The sequence below is a fragment of the Heterocephalus glaber genome, unplaced genomic scaffold (assembly GCF_053883595.1).
Source record: "Heterocephalus glaber isolate CG9 unplaced genomic scaffold, H.glaber_assembly_v1.0 deba00001428, whole genome shotgun sequence".
NCBI lineage: Eukaryota > Metazoa > Chordata > Mammalia > Rodentia > Bathyergidae > Heterocephalus > Heterocephalus glaber.
In genome coordinates, this window is record NW_028258293.1 from 26,524,369 (window position 1) to 26,543,807 (window position 19,439).

General features: G+C 36.5%; 1 protein-coding gene across 8 annotated transcripts in view; it reads left to right on the plus strand.

The window, feature by feature from the left end:
* Nup98 (nucleoporin 98 and 96 precursor) overlaps nucleotides 1–19,439 on the plus strand; it is a 120,421-nt gene that overhangs the window by 53,783 nt on the left and 47,199 nt on the right. For 4 of the 8 annotated variants that reach the window (XM_004863320.4, XM_004863321.4, XM_013065006.3 and 1 more), the window contains exons 11-14: nucleotides 3,568–3,660; nucleotides 9,868–10,008; nucleotides 17,299–17,432; nucleotides 18,638–18,825. In XM_004863320.4, coding sequence (XP_004863377.2) covers nucleotides 3,568–3,660; nucleotides 9,868–10,008; nucleotides 17,299–17,432; nucleotides 18,638–18,825 — 556 coding nt within the window. The remainder of the gene's footprint in view (nucleotides 1–3,567; nucleotides 3,661–9,867; nucleotides 10,009–17,298; nucleotides 17,433–18,637; nucleotides 18,826–19,439) is intronic. The other 4 variants (XM_004863322.4, XM_087211842.1, XM_021243232.2 and 1 more) reach the window with 1 other exon arrangement.

Sequence of the window (19,439 nt, forward strand, 5' to 3'; positions counted from 1 at the left end):
ATTAGGCCAGGTTTCAAACATGGAAGTGCAGTGTAGATAGGGGATTAGACTAGTGTTTTGGAAAGTAGAAACATTTCTAATTTGAGAGATTATTCAGTAGTTTATTTTTGTAAAACATTCAGAAAATATAGATGAGATTGAACAATGTTTAAAGTACAAAAAATCCTAACTTCTCTTCAGAAATGTGCTGGAAAAATTGAAATCAGTCTGATGGAAATAGCATATTATTATCAGTGTCATCTATAACTACCTAACTAAGTTGGTTGTTTTGTTTTGTTTTGTTTTTTTGGTACCAGAGATCAAACTCAGGACCTTGTGCTGGTGAGACAGGTGGCGGCACCACTCAGCTAAATCCCTGCCCCTAATAAGTTTTTGAACAAATACGTTATTTGTATAAGATGTGCAAAGTTCAGTATGGACAAAGGAAATACTAGTTCAGATACTTGTTGAAGATTTCATTTGCCAGCTACATTACTAAGTACTGATTAATTCTTTTTTGGGAGATGAGCAGAAAGACATTATTGGAGTAGGTTAGCAGTTAAACAGTTCTTCAGTGAGGATTTGTTGTCTTTATTTTTTGCGATGATAGGGATCAAATCCAGGCCCTCATGCAAAGTAGGTCAAACTTTCTACCGCTGAACTACATCTTTAGCCTGTTTAGTTAGTAATAAATGATCATGAAGTGTCCTAGAAAAAGAGACTGTTTTGGGGCTGGGGATTTAGCTCAGTGGTTCTGGCACCTGCCTTGCAAGCACAAGGTCCCAAGTTCGATCCCCAGTACCAAAAAAAAAGAAAAGAAAAAGACTTTTAAGCATCCATTGGAAAGTTAAGATTTTTACAGAAAAATGAACTATATTAAAAAGGTAAAATACTTGTCAAGCACCAGTGCCTAAATTTCTGTATTTGATTTAATATCTATGTCTTTTTATTTATATTGTTTACTAACTACTAGTAATGATCACATATAGTTCCATGAATTCTTTTTTTTTTTTTTTTTGGTACCGGGGATTGAACTCAGGACCTTGTGCTTATGAGGCAGGCATGGTGCCACTTAGGTAAATTCCCCGCCCCCATGAATTCTTTTTCATTGTACTCTATTTGAAAGAACAGCTTTGAGGCATTGGACTTGTTAGCAAGTATAAAATATCTAGTTTCTCTATTTCTTATAAAACCTGGAAAGAAAAGATACCTGAGAGTGAGATCAGTGTTTCTCATCTTTATTTTATTATTAATTTTTTTTTTTAAAGGAAAGGTTTAGTTTGGCTGACCATTTGTAGAAGTTTTAGTCTGTAATTGGCTGGCTTATTATTATTTTTAAAAATCATTATTACAACCTCTTCCTCAAGAAGCCTTTGTATACCTATTTTCTTAATTATCTGAACCTTTTTTTTTTTCTTTCTTTCTTTCTTGAGACAGGATCTTGCTATCTTTCCCAGGCTGGCCTTGAACTCCTGGGCTCAGGCAGTGATTCTTCCTGAGTAGCTGGGACTACAGGTGCATACTACCATACCCAGCTAATCATAATGAAAATTTAATACATATACTCTGTCTGTATTTTATATTTTCATGTGTTTTATGTTCTGCAGGCCTTTGGCAGGCCATAGTATAAATTACTGTAATCTGTGACATTTTGGCCTCTTAACCAATCCCTTTGGAAATGCATGTGTTAATAATAACTTTATTTGCGGAACACTTCATATTGAAGATAAAATGTTACCATATCTAACGGTGTTTGCATAGGCTGTCGGCCACAAAACAGGCTGCTCTTGTTAAAGATATTTGATTCTATTCCATTTTTGCATATTTCTGATTTGTTTGGAAGATTTTTGTTGTATGAATGTATTCATATTCATGTTTACTGATTTGAAAATTAAAGGTATTATCTTTTTATATGTCTTATCCCACTAACTTGCTTCCTGGATTTGGATTTTATTATTAATTTGTAAAATTATTTTCAAAGAGTTGATAAACTTGTCAGTGAGAATCGGAGGAAATGTGTGGTATAAACAGTGTAAGTTGGGTCTTACTTCCCTCCTGTGGGTTGGAGGTAGTTCATCAGTATCTTGTTTTCTGCTCTCTAGGGCTATGAGATCCTTTCTGGTTAAGAATTAATTCAAAAAGAAAAAAGCCAACTACATTTTCTATTTTTTTCTTTTTCTTTGTTTATTTTTTGAGACAGGGTCTCTCTGTGTAATTCAGGCTGGCCTTGAGCTCATTGTGTGGCTGAGGCTGGCCTCAAACTCACAGCAGTCCTGCCTCAGCCTCCTGAGTGCTGGGATTACAGGCCTGTACCACCATGCCTGGCCTTCTGTTTTTTTTTCTTTAAAAAGCTTGATTGTGCTTGAGTAGGCAGGCCTCCACTTTTGTGATGTAGCTATTAATCACCAATCAAGAAAAGACTTAACAGATGTGTTGAGATTAAGTCACATCACTTGCTTAAACTTTAAAATCACATGAAATAAGCTTGTTTTCAAACTTTTTGGCCTTCAATTTTTTTGATTTTTTTCATTGATACAGTAATTGAAACAATAGCATGATAAAGCATATTCTTAGTTAATGATGCTGTTATCTATTCTAAAATAATCTTTCTGCTCTCTTTGTTTTCTTTTGTACTTATTTCCATCTATGGTAAGTTTTTTGAACGATTTGAAGTGTTTTATAAACAGGATTTTTGATCAGTTATTGAATTTTTCTTAAAAGAGGAGAGGCTTATTTTGATTTACAGATTTTTCTCCCCTCTTTTCATGAGGGATTAATGATACATACACTAGTTGTTTTGTTGATATGTAGCTCAAAAGGAATATTGAAACTTTGAGTATATCTAAACAACAAACAAAAAAGTAATAGCAATGCAGTGTAGGTATCTTTGTTTAGTAAAGGGTAATTACAAGATTTTTCTCTAAAAAAGTCATAGTGAAAGAGTAAGTCATGCTCAACTCCATCATCTCTGATAATGAAGAAATTGTTCAAATTGTTCAATTCAAGATAAGTTCTTTGTAGGTTATCTTCTCTTTTCAATTAAAGGTAGCTGAGTCCTTGAATGTTCTTTAGGGTTGCTTAAGTGCCATCAGCCACACATAACTACCCATACCAGGTCCACCTGTTTAAAACAAGCTGCTATAGAGATTTTTATAGGTATCTTTCTTAGGAAGAACCTTTTAAGTTCACTAATGTGTCTTTATTTGTTGACTGTCTTATTTTTAGTGAAAGTTTGGGGCAATGAGTTTCTCTTCCTATAAGTATTCTGAAACATCTGCTTTGGATATTTTGGGCGTTTTAAAGGGAATGTTCTCAAACCTCAGGCAACATTCATTTTGTTTTAAAGTTGGTTATTATCCTATAATGAATTGATCGTTCAAGGAAGAAATGTAATGAAATAAATATGTAAATTTGCTTGCAGGTGTCAGATTTTGAGAAATAATTATTAGCCTGTAATTTAAGATCCCTAAATATTAATAATTGAAAGGATACAGAGCTTTAAGTCAGACTGCTTTGGATTAAATTCCCTTGTAGAGAAATTTGAGAGTGTGTTAAAAGTACAGTCCACTCATTCTTTTGTCCTTTCAGGTTTTGGCACAAATACCAGTGGGAATAGTATTTTTGGAAGTAAACCAGCGCCTGGGGCTCTGGGAACTGGGCTTGGCACAGGATTTGGAACAGGTAAGGAAATGCTACCACAAGTTTTAGGAAATAATACAACTTTGTTTTTAGATTGCTGAAACTTAAAAAGTTCCATTTGATTATGTGCCTGGAAATTAAAGGCCTGTGTTTTCATTTTTGCAAATGGATTTGTAAAACATTTGCAGTAGGTAATGTTGTACCAGGTCCCAAACCATTGGCATAGTTTTTAATTGTGGTATTATTATTATTGTTGTTATTATTTGTGGTATTGGGGATTTAACCCAGGGGTGCTACACCACTGAGCTACAGTCCCAGCCCGTTTTATTTTTTATTTGGAAACAGAATCTCACTAAATTGCCCAGGTTGGGCTTGAATTTTCCATCCGTCTGCCTCAATCTGTCTAGTAGCTGGGATTACAAGCATGCATCATTACCCAGCAAACATTGGCACTTTTATCTTTAAAAATAATTTTAAAATAGTTTGCGTTTTACAAGGTCTGTACATATCTTTCAGTCCTTTCTACTGTGATTAGAGATCTTGGATATCACCCTTTTTTTCCCTATTCTTACTGTCAGTTATTTTTCAGTGCATTTGAGGATCATGAAATGGGGAGGTTGTGATCATAAAATGGATAAGTGCTAAAGCACGTACAGTTAAACAAGATTGGTTAGCCATATAGTCTGCCTACTTTTCCCAGTTCATATGACCGTGTGGTCACTTAGTTGCAAACTGTTTCTGTGATCTCTGCTTCTAGTGTTTGGTTATGTTTTCTTTGCTTCTGTGATCTCATCATTCCTTTGTCATCTCTGTAATTGAAGCTCCTTTTATACTATGAAATGTTACTTTGATTTTCTTTTTAAAATAAAAGTTAGAGGTGCCGGTAAAGTTTTAAGAATTCCAAAATACAAGGGTTTCCAAGGGTTTCAGCTATGAAATACCAGCTGCTGAAATTTCGGCACAAATCTTGTCAGATACCTTTCTGTGCATTTTTCAAACATGCTTACACATAAATATTTATACATATGTGTTTATCTAGAGAGAGTTTTGGCTATATTGGTTGTTTTTTTTTTGGTACTGGTGATCAAACTCAGGACCTTGCGCTTGTGAGGCAGGCAACAGTACCATTGAGTTAAATCCCTGGCCAGCCCTTTTGGCTATATTCTTAATGATAACCGTACCCTATGTGAATGATTGTTTTTTTTTTTTTCTTTTGGTGGTACTGAGTTTTGAACATAGGGCCTCACACATGCTAGGCAAGTGCTCCACTGCATTGCTCATATGCCCAGTCCTGCATGAATGATTTTTTGAAAAACAAAGGCCAAGGTGGAGTAATTCATTGTAGTATTACTGTAGTGGGCTGCAACCAGGATTTTAAGAGCATTAAGTAGAATTAAATTGTCCACAGCAAGTTTACTATCCTTTTCATGAAATTTTTGATTCAGTTATGTATGTTTCGATGTTCTTAGTGTATTTCTATCATGTGCTATAGTAAAAAATGTTTGAAAATAACTGCCTTACGTAGTATACCATGACTTATGTTTTCGTTTTACATTTTCTTAGCTACTTTTTTTTTTTTTTGGTCAGTGTGTATAGATCTATCTCTTTTTTAAAAAATAAAATGCTTAGTATTTGTGTGTATGTATACACACATGCATATACTTTCTCTAACTTTCTCCCATTGGTGGACAGTTGAGTTATTTGGTGCTGTTAGGAGAGCCCTCATTGAAGATCTTTGTGATATAATTTTTCATGTATGTTACTGTGGAATCAAGTCTAATTAGAATTACTGTTTCTGGAGGTATGCATATTGATTTTGCTCACTTTTTCTCTCAAAAGAGTACCAGTTTGCATTGTTGTTCACACTGTATAAAAGTGCCCAATTTCCCATACTAGTGGACTTTTCCCCCCCCTTTGAGTTTGGGCCCTCACTGTGCTGCTCAGGCTGGTCTTGAACTCCTGGGTTCACGAGACCCTCCCCTCTCAGCCTCCCAAGTAGCTGGGACTACAGAAGTGCACCACTGCACCTGGTTTGTTGGCCTTTTTCCATCTTTTGGTAATGGAAATTGCACTTCTCTCATTGCTAGGAAAGTGGGCATCTTTATGGAAGTGTATTAAACATTTGAATCTTTCAGTTCTGCACTTTTATTTGATTTTAGTTTTTTAGAAATGCCTTATGTGTTGTGGGATGTTAGTTCTTTTTGTTTATGTGGTACAATTTCATCTGAGCTTAACTTACCCAATTTCTACCACATAAATTTTGCAAGAAATAAGATTTAAAAGCTCTAAGCAGACTACATCAGTGTTTGCTTCTTACCCTGAAGAAAAAAAAGAATAGTTTTGTTAAGGGGAAAAAATTAAAGAGGACTTTTTTTTTTTTCCAATACCATGAATTGAACTCAGGACCCTGTGCTTGCCAGGCAGGTGTGGTGCCACTGAGCTATGTCAGGGTACTAAAGAGGGCTTTTTAAAGGATTGTTTTGATATTACTATAAACCTGCTATGCTGCTGTGTTAGAGATAACATATGCTTCTCAGTTTAGATTGGGGTTATGATAAGCCTATTGTAAACTGAAGATATTAAAAGTCAAATATGTGTTTAATATGTTAACCTACTGCTCATTGTTAGCTTCGCATAGCCTGTCTTGTACAGGCTTAGAACCCTTTCATTAGTCCACAGTTGGGCATTGCACAAGAGTATCATACCACTTACATTAGCCCTGGAAGAGAATAAAGCACAAAATTCAAAATACAGTTTCTATTGAATAACTATTAATTACTCTTGCATCATCAAGTCAAAAATGTTATGTTAAAAGCTGTAGTCACCCATCTTTTTTTTTTTCCCTCTTTGTGATACTGGAGAATAACCCCAGGGCCCTTTGCACTGAGTTATATACCTCCCCTTTTATGATACCATGTATTGATCCCAGGACTTTTGCACTAAGCTACATATTTTTTATTTTGAGGGCAAGGTTCAAACTGGAAATCCTCCTGCCTTAATCTCAAAGGATGCTGATATTACAGAAGTGCACTACTGAGCTTGGCCTATCTAATCTTAAGTGTTTTTAGTTATCATTTAATTTTGTTCATAGACAGTTTTTCATGTACAAGTTTTATTTTTATGTGGTTATGGTTACTCTTCAGCCTCTGGCTCTTGCAAGTTATGATTAGCAATGTCTTCTATAGTACAGTATTATAAAACATTCTATACCCCTTTTTTTTTTTTTTTAAAGACACGGTCTTGTCTTACTATATAGTTTAGGCTGGCCTTGAACTCGCCTGAGCCTCCCAAGTGCTGGGATTACAGGCATGCACCATCACACCTGGCTCTGCTCCTTTTTTCCCCTGACGTCATTGTTTTCTGTTACACAATATTGTAGTAGCCTGACGTTTTTATTTTAATGTATTCAACATTTCTTGAACAGTTATCCCTCATAAAACAAATCACTGTTTTTTTTTTTTCTTTTGGTGGTGCTGGGGATTGAACCCAGGGCCTTGGGCCTACTAGGCAAGTGCTCTATCACTGACTATATACCTACCTCTTCTTAAAATTTTATTTTGAGACTGTCTTGCTAAATTGCCTAGACTAACGTTGATCTTGGGATCTTCCTGCCACATCCTCTCAAGTAGCTGGGATTACAAGCATGTGCCAACACGTCCAGCTATAAGCCACATTTTTAGTTCTTTTTTTTTTTTTTGGTACCAGGGATCGAACTTGGGACCTTGTGCTTGCGAAGCAGGCGGCGGCACCACTGAGCTAAATCCCCGGCCCCTATAAGTTACATTTTTATTGCTGCACATTATTCCTTATTCATCCCATATACATAGGAACTCAACAGACAAATTAAATCGATAAAGGATTTTATACCCCCAACCTTAACAGCAATAGATCACATCTGCTAAAGTATACTTGTGGCTTTGCAACATTATTACATAAAAATATGTTATAAACTCTGCATTTCATAATAACACAGATAAACTGTCATTGTACTGTATTGAGGGGGCATTAGCTTAGGGTGTTCCCCTGCAGCCTCTTGTTTTGAGTCATGGAGATTCAAACTCATGCTTCAACAGATGTAAATTTTCCTGTAACGTGAGCCTTTGAGTATTTCATGAGTTGGCTGTATGAATATTAAATGTACAAATATAAAAGGATTTTCTCTTTTTAAATGTTTAGATTTAAGTACCCAATCTTAGTATAAGAGATTTTATGTAGACTCTGGCATGTGACTTTTACCCACATGTGTTCAAACTAAGGAACATTTATAAACTCCTAGGTTTATCAGTTTCTTGTTTTACAGTTAATAGTAACTGTCACGAACACTATCAATTATACACCACTTTATGTATAGTTTTAATTAACATTTTCCATTGGTAAGTTTATGGGTACATCTAGTAAAATTGATTCTTACAGTAAGAAATAAACAGAAAAAGCTTTTATTTAAAGCTAATAGATACCAAAAATAAAATTGTAACATTTGTTAGAAGATTTCAAAAGGAACATAACCATTTCACTTTTTTCTTGAGTGTTCTTGGAATTTCTAAAACTGCGATTACCGTTTTTGCTGCCCAGTATGGCTTCCTTTATGACTCCCACAACTAATTATAAATACAGTGCATTTTCATATATTGACATTACCATACCCGTTATCATATCATGTACAACATCTCACTCAGTCTCTAAAGTTGTGGACAAAGTCTCTTCATTAGACACAAAGTGCCATTTGTACATAAAATAAGGCAGATTTGGATAAAATATTTTTCCATTGATAAATTATAACAGTCTATGGTCAGGTCATTTTATGAAAGTCCCTTTTCAGATCATTCAAACCCCACAATGCTTTTTTTATTCTTTTGTGGGTTACTGAAATACAGGTTTTTAGACTGTTTCATCTTTTTTCAGGACTGCAAAGATGAGAAAAATAGGTATTCAAACAGGATTTTTTTTAAATTTAGAGACAGGGTCTCACCAAGTTGCCCAAGTTGTGATTGAAGTTGAGATCCTCCAGCCTCAGCCTCCCTGAGTGCTGGTTTTATAGTGTTGGTATAACCATGCCCAGCCAGAACAAAAAATTTTATCCATTTTGTTTGTTAGTTTGTTTTTTTATTAAGTTTTTATTTTCACTCCTATACATATTTGCAGTACATAATGATTACATTCATCCCAGAGAGTTGGTACATATATATAACACATAGTTCTTTTTCCATTTTTATGTATTTAGGTTTCATCTAAGTTTTTTGAGGGGAGAGGGTTAAAAAAATCCTAAAATCTATGCTGTGAACTGTTTCTTTTTCAGGGAGTAATGTAATTTTAGCATTTCTTGGAGCTTATACTAATTACTGATGGTTTAGGGCTTACAGGAAGTCTTATGACTTATCCCCAAAGTGAGCATTACTACATGGTCTTATTTTTGGTAAGGTTTTACAGGGAGCAGTTTATCCTTTCAGTAGTTGCCCTTACTGATTTATACTGTATGGATTCTCTGTGTATAAACTTCTTGTCATCTCTTTGCTTGTGTTCTCAAAGCAGTTCCCATATTCCCATCCATACTGTGTTATTGGGCTCCAAGCATTTATCTTTATTTGGTTTTTGTCTTTTTTGTTGTTATTGTTCTGGGGGTCACATCTAGGACCTTGCTTGGTCAAGTGTTACCAGTGAGCTATATATTCAGTCCCAAAATTACAGATTTATTTTTTTAAAAAATTATAAATTTCTGCAGTGAGTTTCCCTTGTTGAAAATGAGTTCTTATTCCAGCCAGTCTGGTTCAAACTTGAATCTGTTTAGTACCACGAAACATTTAGTGTTTTGTTAAACAGGTTTATTTGGTTAAAGCAGTTTTCATGAGATGGTTATCTTGGCAGATGCGCTGCACTTCTACTGTTTATACAAATTGTGAGTTCATTAATAAACTCTCAGTTTTCTCACCTGTAAAATGGTGGTAGTTTCTACCTCAGTTGTATTAGCTAACATTGAATGAGCATATTTAGTATGTACAGACATCTAAATGCTTTATATATGTTTATTCATTTTTAATCTTAGGATAAATATCTTAAGCTATGTACTATAACCTCATGTTATAGTTGAGGAAACTGAAGCACGAAAAATTAGCATTTACCATATTATTACCTCTTGTTGAAATGACTGGTCATTATGAAGTTTCCAAATGTATAATATTTTGACGAAACTGACCTCTAGCAAACATTCAAAGGAACTTTTGTGGCGCTTTTTCTTTCCTCTTGTCTCCATAGCTCTTGGTGCTGGACAGGCATCTTTGTTTGGGAACAACCAACCTAAGATCGGAGGGCCTCTTGGTACAGGAGCCTTTGGGGCCCCTGGATTTAATACTACGACAGCCACTTTGGGCTTTGGCGCCCCCCAGGCCCCAGTAGGTAAGTGTCAGTCACTTTAGAAGGCTTTACTCCATTTATTTCTTGCTAATACGTGCTGAGTTGATTTTCCTACTCACCCCATTTGATCCCTACCAAAGCAGTATGTGCCTGCACGTCATTAAACAGTCATGTAGCATGGAAGAACTGAGGTCCTGGCCTTCTTGTTTCCTCGTTCCTAGCCCTGGTTCCTCAAAGATGCCACTTTTGTTACTGTTTTTAATTCATCTGGAATGTGATTAAGCTCTTATGGCTAAATGATGTACTTATGCTGCCATGTTTTTTTAATTAAATCTATGTAAATTTAACTTGTTATGCTAGATGAGCTCACTTATCACCTGTACCTTTTTTACTTCTGCCAATGTTTACTAAGTTTACTACATTTCCTTAGTTTTATCTGCTGAAACAGTTTTCATACTTCATTCATTTAAGTATTCCTTCCTATTTTTTGCACTATCCTATCACCTTTATTGATTTTGGGGGGCGGTTTTTGTTTTTGTTTTTGGTACTGGGGATCAAACTCGGGTCCTTGTGCTTGCGAGTTAGGCGGTGGAACCACTGAGCTAAATCCTCGGCCCACCTTTATTGATTTTTAACTTAAGAAACTTAACGGTTTTTTTTACTGAAATGTTTTTAAAGAAAATCATGTTCTTGGAAATGAAAAACTAGTGTGACTTGGCATAACTACAACATGAGTTAGCTAGAAGGAAAAAAAGTAGTTTCTATACACTAAATTCATCTCTCTTATCATGATACATGTGCCACATTTTTAGAAACCTTTGCAGATTTAAGCTGTGTACTTTCATGTTTTTTCTTATTCTGTCAACAGGTGATAGTATTCTTGCCTCTCCTTTATGAAATGAGGCTATTAATGCCCTTAACCTATCTTTCACGTTCCCTTATTTCTTGTTTGTTTGTGCCAGTACTGGGGATTGAACCCAGGGCCTCGACACTAAACTACATGCCCCCAACCTTTTTTTTTCCCCTAATTCTTTGAGACTGTGTCTTGCTAAGTTACCAGGTAGCACTCAAATATGTGATCCTTTTGCCTCAGCCTCCCACAGTCCTGAGATTGAAGGCATGCACCACTGTACCCAGGTCCATCTTTTTTGTTTTTTTGTTTGGTACCGGTTATTGAACTTGGACCTTGCGCTTGCCAGGCAGCCGGCAGAACCACTGAGCTAAATGCACAGCCTCCAGCTCTGTCTTTATAGTTTTATATTGATAAAGTTAGTAAGATCTGTTCTGTAACTGTTAACTATCTTTTGTTCTTTGATTAATGAAGTTCAAATGAGGCCAGCATTTGCTTAATAACATAAAAATATCACTACCCAGCCTAGTACACCTTTATCATACAGTTGGAAGTTATTTGCCTTGTATTAACTCACATCATCTTAACTATTTCAGATTGCTAAGAATGATATCAGAATTCTTCATTCATCCCATATACTCATTTTTCTGATTCCTCTGCTCTCCTGCAGCAGTAAAAACTGTGGTTATTTTCTAAAGCCTTCATCATTGCCCCAGGATATTTATTCCCTTTATGTCTACCCAATAACAACTACTATATGTAGGATTTCTCTTCTTTATTTCCTGAATTATCTGGAGTATATCAGTAAGTAATTATAAATGAGAGGCAAACTTGAAATACTTAACAGGTTTGAAAATATCTTCATTCATTCCTTACAATTTAATGTTATAAAATTCCAATATAGGATTTATTTATCATTGGAACTTTGACTGTATTCCTTCTTGCAGTGAGCATTACTGATGATCTAGTCCCTTTCCAATTCTTGTGTGACCTGTTCCACACACCTTTGAAAGCATTTTGGATTATCCTTTTGTCTCTTCTCTTTTTTTATTTTTATTTTTTTGTGGTACCATGGATTGAACTCAGGACCTTGCACTTGCAAGGCAGGAACAGTGCCACTGAGTTAAATCCCCGGTCCTAGTGTTATCCCTTTGTCCTGAAATTTTACTGCTATATATATGTGTGTGTGTGTGTGTGTGTGTGTGTGTGTGTGTGATAATCCTTGTATCAACTATTTCTACTTTCTAGAAGGTTTCTTTTTGCAGGAGGTTGTAAATATTTATTTCAGGATTACAATTTATAGGAATTATTTCTTGTTCTCTACCATTTTTTCAAAGATCTAGTTCTTTTTTTTTTTTGGTACCAGGGATCAAACTCGTGTCCTTACACTTGAGAGGCAGGTGATGGAACCACTGAGCTAAATCCCCGGCCTGTAGAGCTAGTTCTTAGATACAGTATTTCTTGAAGCTGAATTTATAGTAATTAAAAAGTTTTTTAGATTTCTCTATTTGTTAAACCTTTGGGATTATTTTTGTGTTGACCCTGATGCTTCGTGTTTCTTTCTGTTCATATTTAAGAATGAAATAAAAAAATAAAAAAACACTCCCTGTCAGTGTGTTTGTGAGTAGGGGTTAGGTACCAACACGTTTCATTTTAGCTAAGTAGTCTAGAAATCAGGTTTTATCTGAAAGTCCTCTCAATGTTAGATGGCTAAATTGTTAGGTCTAGGATGATGCTGTTACTCTCAGCATTTGCTCGTCCTTTCCTTGTATTTACTGAGTTTCATCAGAGGAATACACACTGATATTTTCAAGCTACTGAGCATCAGGATAATTAAGAGAATGGCACTGGTTAGTTTTGTGAATAAACTTTGCATTAATTCTTCCTCTTATTATCAGTCTTACTTCACCAAATCTGTTTTGAGGGGTTTGTTGTACATTACTCAGACTTGAATCTAGAGCCAGTGCACTGGGCACCCTCCCCACCCCACCCCACCTTTTTTGTTTTGTTTTGTTTTGGGGGGTTTTTTTTGGTACTGGGGATCGAACTTGGGTCCTTGCACTTGCAAGGCAGGTGGTGGAACCACTGAGCTAAATCCCCGGCCCCCCAACTTTTTTTTGTTTTTAAAGACAAGATCTTACCCAGGCTGGGCTCAAACTTGTGATCCTTGCCTCAGCCTCCCAAGTACCTGGAATTACAGGCATGCACCACTATAAGCAGCAAGTCTGGTATTCTTAAATCCTTAATCTTGTGGGATTCTCCAAAGTGGTTATGCTCTATTTGACTGTATATAACTTTGAGTGTATTCTGAGCGATAGTTACTTCTATCCTGCCTTTTCACTTGTTTTTTCACTTCTTTCCCCCAGAAATTTGTAGTATTTTCTCATCTATTCATTTGTTACCTTCTTCATTCTTTTTTTTTGGTAGGAGGGATTGAACTCAGGTCCTTGCCCTTGCACAGCAGGCGGGTGAAACCACTGAGCTAAATCCCCGCCCACCTTTTTCATTCTTTGTCATTGTGAGTTTACATAGATAAAACCATACATTTTAATGAGTTCTTTGGAGAGAGAGGAGGTAAATGAGAATTCTAATTGATCTTTGTATGTACTTCAGAATCAGCTTTATCATTAAAGATGATATTTTATTTCTTTGGTGGTTTCAATAGGAAGTAGCATAGCCGTCGTAACCAGTCCTTTTTATTTGGATAGCTTTGTGCCTGGATTTTAACAATCCATATATATCTTTTTCAAGAACTAAGTTTAAATTCTTGATATAAGAATTTAATATTGCAGGTGTACATAATGAATATTACTGCCCATTTAAAAGTAATTGTATTGACTTTTAGAGTGTATATCTTTTACATTTTTGCATCAAAAAGTCTTAATTGGAAGGTGCTTTAGAGGTTGTGTGAATCCACTGATACTGTGGGCCAGTATTTTTTTTGTCTGAACCTCAGTTATGCTGGCTTTCTTTGTTTTGTTTTGTTTTTTTGGTACCAGGGATTGAACTCAGGTCCTTGCACTTGCGCAGCAGGCGGCGAAACCACTGAGCTAAATCCCTGGCCCTATGGTGGCTTTCCTACAAGGCAATCCAATCCATTGTTCAGATTCTTTAGATTGATTTTTATGCTTTACCTGATTCCTTTAATCATTTGGTCATGATTTTAGTTGTTTGGTATCTTTTAAAATTGTCTTGCTGGGTGTAGTGGCGCATGCCTGTAAACCCTGCATCTGAGAGGCTGAGGCAGGAGATCGCCATGAGTTTGAGGCCAGCCTGAACTACATAGCAAGACTGTGCCTCAAAAAAACCAAGAAAAAACAAAATAAAACCCAAAAGACAAAATTGTTAGGACCACAATTGAATAAACCACTAGTATTAGCTTAACTAATGTTTGTTTGTTCTCTTAATTTTGCTAATCCATCAGCTCTCTCATCTATATCTTTTAATAATACAGTGAACATAGAAAAGATTTTATATCTGTAATTCAAAAATAAAACTTGCTCATACACTTTTCTAATTGTATTTGGGTTTGTTAAAAGAAGATTTCATTTTTTTGAGGAAGCTTAGGTAGGGTGGCTGATACTTGTTAAATGATGGGATCACCAATTATAGGTCAAAGTATTTTATTTTTTTAACTTTTTAATTTATTTTTTACTTTTTAATTTTTTTTTGATACCCGGGATCGAACTCAGGACCTTGTACTTGGAAGGCAGGTGTGGTGCCACTGAGCTAAATCTCCAGGAGGTCAAAGTTTTTTCAATGGATAAAAAACAGTCAAGAAATAGGATTGGGGGGCCGGGGATTTAGCTCAGTGGTTTTGCTGCCTGCCTGGCAAACGCAAGGACCTGAGTTTGATCCCTGGTACCAAAAAAAAAACAAAGCAAAAAAAAAAAAAGAAATAGGATTGGGCCAAGAATTTAGGTCAGTGGCACCCCGCCTGCCTTGCAAGTGCAAGGTCCTGAGTTTGATTTCTGGTACCGAGGGGGGAAAAAAACCTCAAGAAATACGGTCACTACTAAAGATTAGAGTTCTGTAAGATTTTTCTTAACTCTCCTTGTATAGTCCCCAGAATAATGCTATGGCATGTCATTTCTAATATTCTCTAATACTTTTTCTGTTTGTTTGTTTGGTACTGGAGATTGAACCCAGGGCCTTTGCACCAAGCTACTCCTCCATCATTTTTTTTATCATTTTGAGACAGTCTTATCAAGTTCAGGTTTTCATCAAATTGCCTAGGCTGGGCTCAAACTAGCAATCTTCCTGCCTCAGCCTCCTAGAGTGCTGAGATTGCAGGTGTGGGCCAGTATTGCTAGCACTTTTCTATAATCTGAAATGGGTTAAGAATGTCATGAATTAAGATGACTTACTCTGTGTTCTTTTTTTTTGTGGTACCGGGAGGAACTCAGGACCTTGTGCTTGCAAGGCAGGCATGGTGCCACTGAGCTAAATCCCCGTCGCCCTACTCTTATGTTCTTTAAATTGATCTCTAGACTACAAAATCCTGAGCAAATTTGCAATAACTCTTTCATGGTCTCTACGTAGTTCAGGCTGGCCTTGAACGTACTATGTAGTCTGCCTAGGCTGGCCTAGCCTCATGGTGGTCTTCCTGCCTCATCCTCTCAAGTGCTAGATTTGTGTCACCAGGCTGGGCTTTGTACTACCTTTTTAAATAACATGTGGAGGTGGGCGTGGTGGTGCACTCCTTTAATCCCAGCCCTCAGAGGCTGAGGCAAGAGGATGGCCTGGAGTTCAAGGTTAGCAAAGGTCAGCCTGGACTACATAGTAAGACTGCCTCAAACCAAATTAGTTAAAATAAAATGTGAATAAATGAATAACAACATATAGTTGGGTGTGGTGGTGCATGTCTATAATCCTAGCAGTTTGGGAGGCTGAGGCTAGAGGATTGTCAGTTGGAGCATAGTCTGGGTGACTCAGCGAAATCCTGTTTCAAAATAAAAAATTTTAAAAGGCTGGGGATGTAGCTCAGTATAAAGGCCCTGGATTCAATCCTCAGAACTGCATTTTAAAAATGTGTGTGGATATGTGAGTGTGTGTGTGTGTGTGTGTGTGTGTGTATGATACATTGTTTTAGTACTCAATGAATACATCCAATTTTAAGAAAGCTTTGTTGGACTAAGGGAGAATCTACTTGTTTTTCATTAACTTAATTACACTTATCTATTCTGGTTTTTGTTGTTGCCCTTGCTTTTGTCATGGCCTCCCATTTGAGAGAATTTTCAAAATGTTTTTGGTTTATAGCATTCCTTTAATGTGTATTATCTACCATATTTTTTATTTTAGCCTATTTCTAAATGGTCATAAGAGGAAAAAGTAGTTTTTAAATCTTAAAATGAGTTGTAATACATGTTTTGATCAGTAATTTTAGAAAGATTTATTTTTTCGTGGAAAGAGATTTCTTCATTACAGTACACAGCAGGTGGTTTTTTCTCTTTATGATTCGTACAGTTATAAATTATGAATATAGTCTCCGATGTTTTTTTTCCTAAGTTTTCTGTGACTGATAAGTGTTTGTTCATATACCTTGAGAGGAAATTAGACCAACTTGGTGGGTTTTTTTCCGTTTGGGTTTGTATTTAATTATGGGTTTTAAATGTCAGTAATAAACATACAAGAATGCTTAACAGCCATTTTCATTGTTTATGTGTTGCCTTCTCTTTCCTATATCCCGCATGTAAAAAAGGGAAGAGCACGGCCAGGGCTGGTGATTGAAACCAGGGCTTCATGCATGCTAGGCAAGTGTTCTACTGAGCTACAGCCACAGCCTGTAAAACACATTTTTTATTCTGGATTTTCATTTATTAAATCAAAGATGTTTTCATATTTCTACAGTAAAACAGTCACTCTACTTTTTATTAACTACGTAACCCACCGTATTACTATAGCCTGATTTTTACAACCATTAACTTAATGTAGGATACATAAAGTGTGCCTAAACTTTGAATATTACAGATAATGTACAGTGAACACATAGAAATATTTGTTTTGTTCTCAGTTTAAGTCCTTGGGTTAAATGTCCATGTTTCAAATTACAAGTTAAAAAAAATAAAAGTAGCACTTGCTCTGTGTACTATCATTGTTTCTTTTAGAAAGATTCAATTAGTTCTTAATGTTCCTAGAGGTCAGAGTATAACTTTTTGAACAGTTGTACCACTAATAGTGAGGTATGTATAAAACAGTTCTTCGAGTTTTTTAAATTTGCGTTTCCTGGATTAGTGACAGTAAACAGCTTGTGAGTGAATTTTCATGTGTAATATCTGTTATGAAAATGGCTCTTCATATCTTTGATTGGTTAGTTTATTGAATTCATGATTTTTTTCCAGTTTGTTCCACACCTTCTACAGTAATCCCATCAAGTCTGAACATTTTGAAGACCTCATCTCCCAAAAGAGTGCTAAGTTCTCTGCAATAAATGTGTTGGATCTTTAATGACATCATTTTTTTCCTTTTCTTCTTTTGAAAAGCTTTGACTGATCCAAATGCTTCTGCTGCCCAGCAGGCTGTTCTCCAACAGCATCTCAATAGTCTGACATATTCACCTTTTGGAGACTCTCCTCTCTTCCGGAACCCCATGTCAGACCCCAAGAAAAAAGAAGAGGTATTTTTTTTTTCCTTTTCTTAGAAGAGATTAAGAAAGAAGTGGCCATAGTTCTAGTCGTTTCCGAGTAAAGTGTATGCAGTGTTAGAGCATCGTACTTTGATGTTTAACATTCATGAGTAAGCAGAGATGGCAGGTTAGTGAATAAGTTGCGAGGTGGACTCTCAAATTTAGACAATGTAAATCTGAAGTGACAAACCCCAGCACAAACTCTTGTCCATGAGAGATCTCCTAGTCTGTGTCCTGGGTCTCATCACTCCAGATGGTCTCTGGACCATAATGAAGCTATGTCAGAGTCCCCAAGAAGACCGGTCCTGCAAACCCCAACCTGGGCCTCCAAAGATGAGTCCTATGAAGTGTACAAACTGTGGGCCTGTATAGTAGGACTGTGTCTGTAGCTGCAGGTCCCACGTAGTCCAGGACAAGTTCTCTGAATATGGGTCTCTGCCCTGCTTAGCAGTGGCAGCAAAGCATTGCCTAGAGCCAGTGGTGGCCACTGTGTGCCCTGGTCTGCCATATCCCCGTGCTTTGAGTTCTGATTGTGCCAGCTCTAGGTCACAGCTGGTTCCTCATGGCCTACGGCAACATGGAACTTCAGCCCAGACCCACCCAGAGGACCCTCTGTGGGAGGCCATTGGCACTGGCCTTGCTCATTCATTAAAGAACAGATGGCTGAACTCCCTTTGTATTCCGGAAACACAAGATGTTGGGATTCCTGTATGTGTCCCCACATCACAAAGTGGTAGAGTCCAAGGATATTATACTGATTATAAGTAGGGTTCAAGGTCACCCCAGAATTCAAAATGTAAGCTCATTCTGCCTCTCTGTGGGTACAAATAGCATCTTTACTTCATTGCTGGCAGAGACTTCTGACTTTCTTACTGAGGGACAGGTAAGAAAAAGTAATGAAAACAAAGAAAACAAACATTGACGGCTTGATGTAGCATAGTGCAGCCCTCGAAAAGTAATTTTTTTTTTTGAGATTGGGTCTCACTATGTAGTAGCCCAGGCTAGCCTCAATCAAACTCATAATGTGCTGGGATTACAGGCATGCACCAACCGTGCCTGACAACATCTTTGTTATAAGAGAGATGAGACTTCAAGAAGTATCTAGGAGGTTAATGGCAGAGATTAGGTTTGAACCCTGCACTGATATTTTAGGCCAGAGCCGTACATTAAACAAGAACTTTCCTTTTCTTTTTCAGAGATTGAAACCAACAAATCCAGCAGCTCAGAAGGCTCTTACTACACCTACTCATTATAAACTGACACCCCGACCTGCCACCAGAGTCCGGCCCAAGGCTTTACAAACAGCAGGCACAACCAAGTCACATCTCTTTGATGGGCTGGATGATGATGAACCATCCCTAGCCAATGGGGCATTCATGCCCAAGTGAGTTTGGTTTTTGTTAATCTAAATTCAATATAAAATGTTGATACAAATCAAATATATAATTATTTAAATTTAGTACATATATAATACAGCTTACTTTTTATTTTGAAGAATACAGACATCACAGAAGCTAAAAATACTTTTTCATCACTCAGGGATAACCACAGATAACATAACGATATTTGTGCTTTAGTTTTATGTATGCATGTTTTTATTTTGTTTTTGAGAAATTAGCACTTTCTATTTTGGTACAACTCAAGATGGTAAGGGAACTAAGGATTTAGCTCAATAGTACAGCACTTGCCTAAGCATTACACAGAAAAATATACAGGAAAGTTTGTAGAAGGCTTAGTAAACATCAGAAATCACACTTGTATCATTCTCTAGAATGTTGAGATATACATAGGAAAAAAAACCCTGAAGAAAATTATACGTCAAAGTTAACATTTAATGTCAGGAGAAGGGAATGTCAGGGCATTTCATTTCTGGAATTTTATAAGTACATAGCTAGACAGATACGTAGATACCTACTGTTTGTTTGTTTGTTTGTTTGTTTTTGTAACAGGGTCTCACTTTGTAGTTTAGGCTGGCCTTTGAACTCACTGTGTACTTGT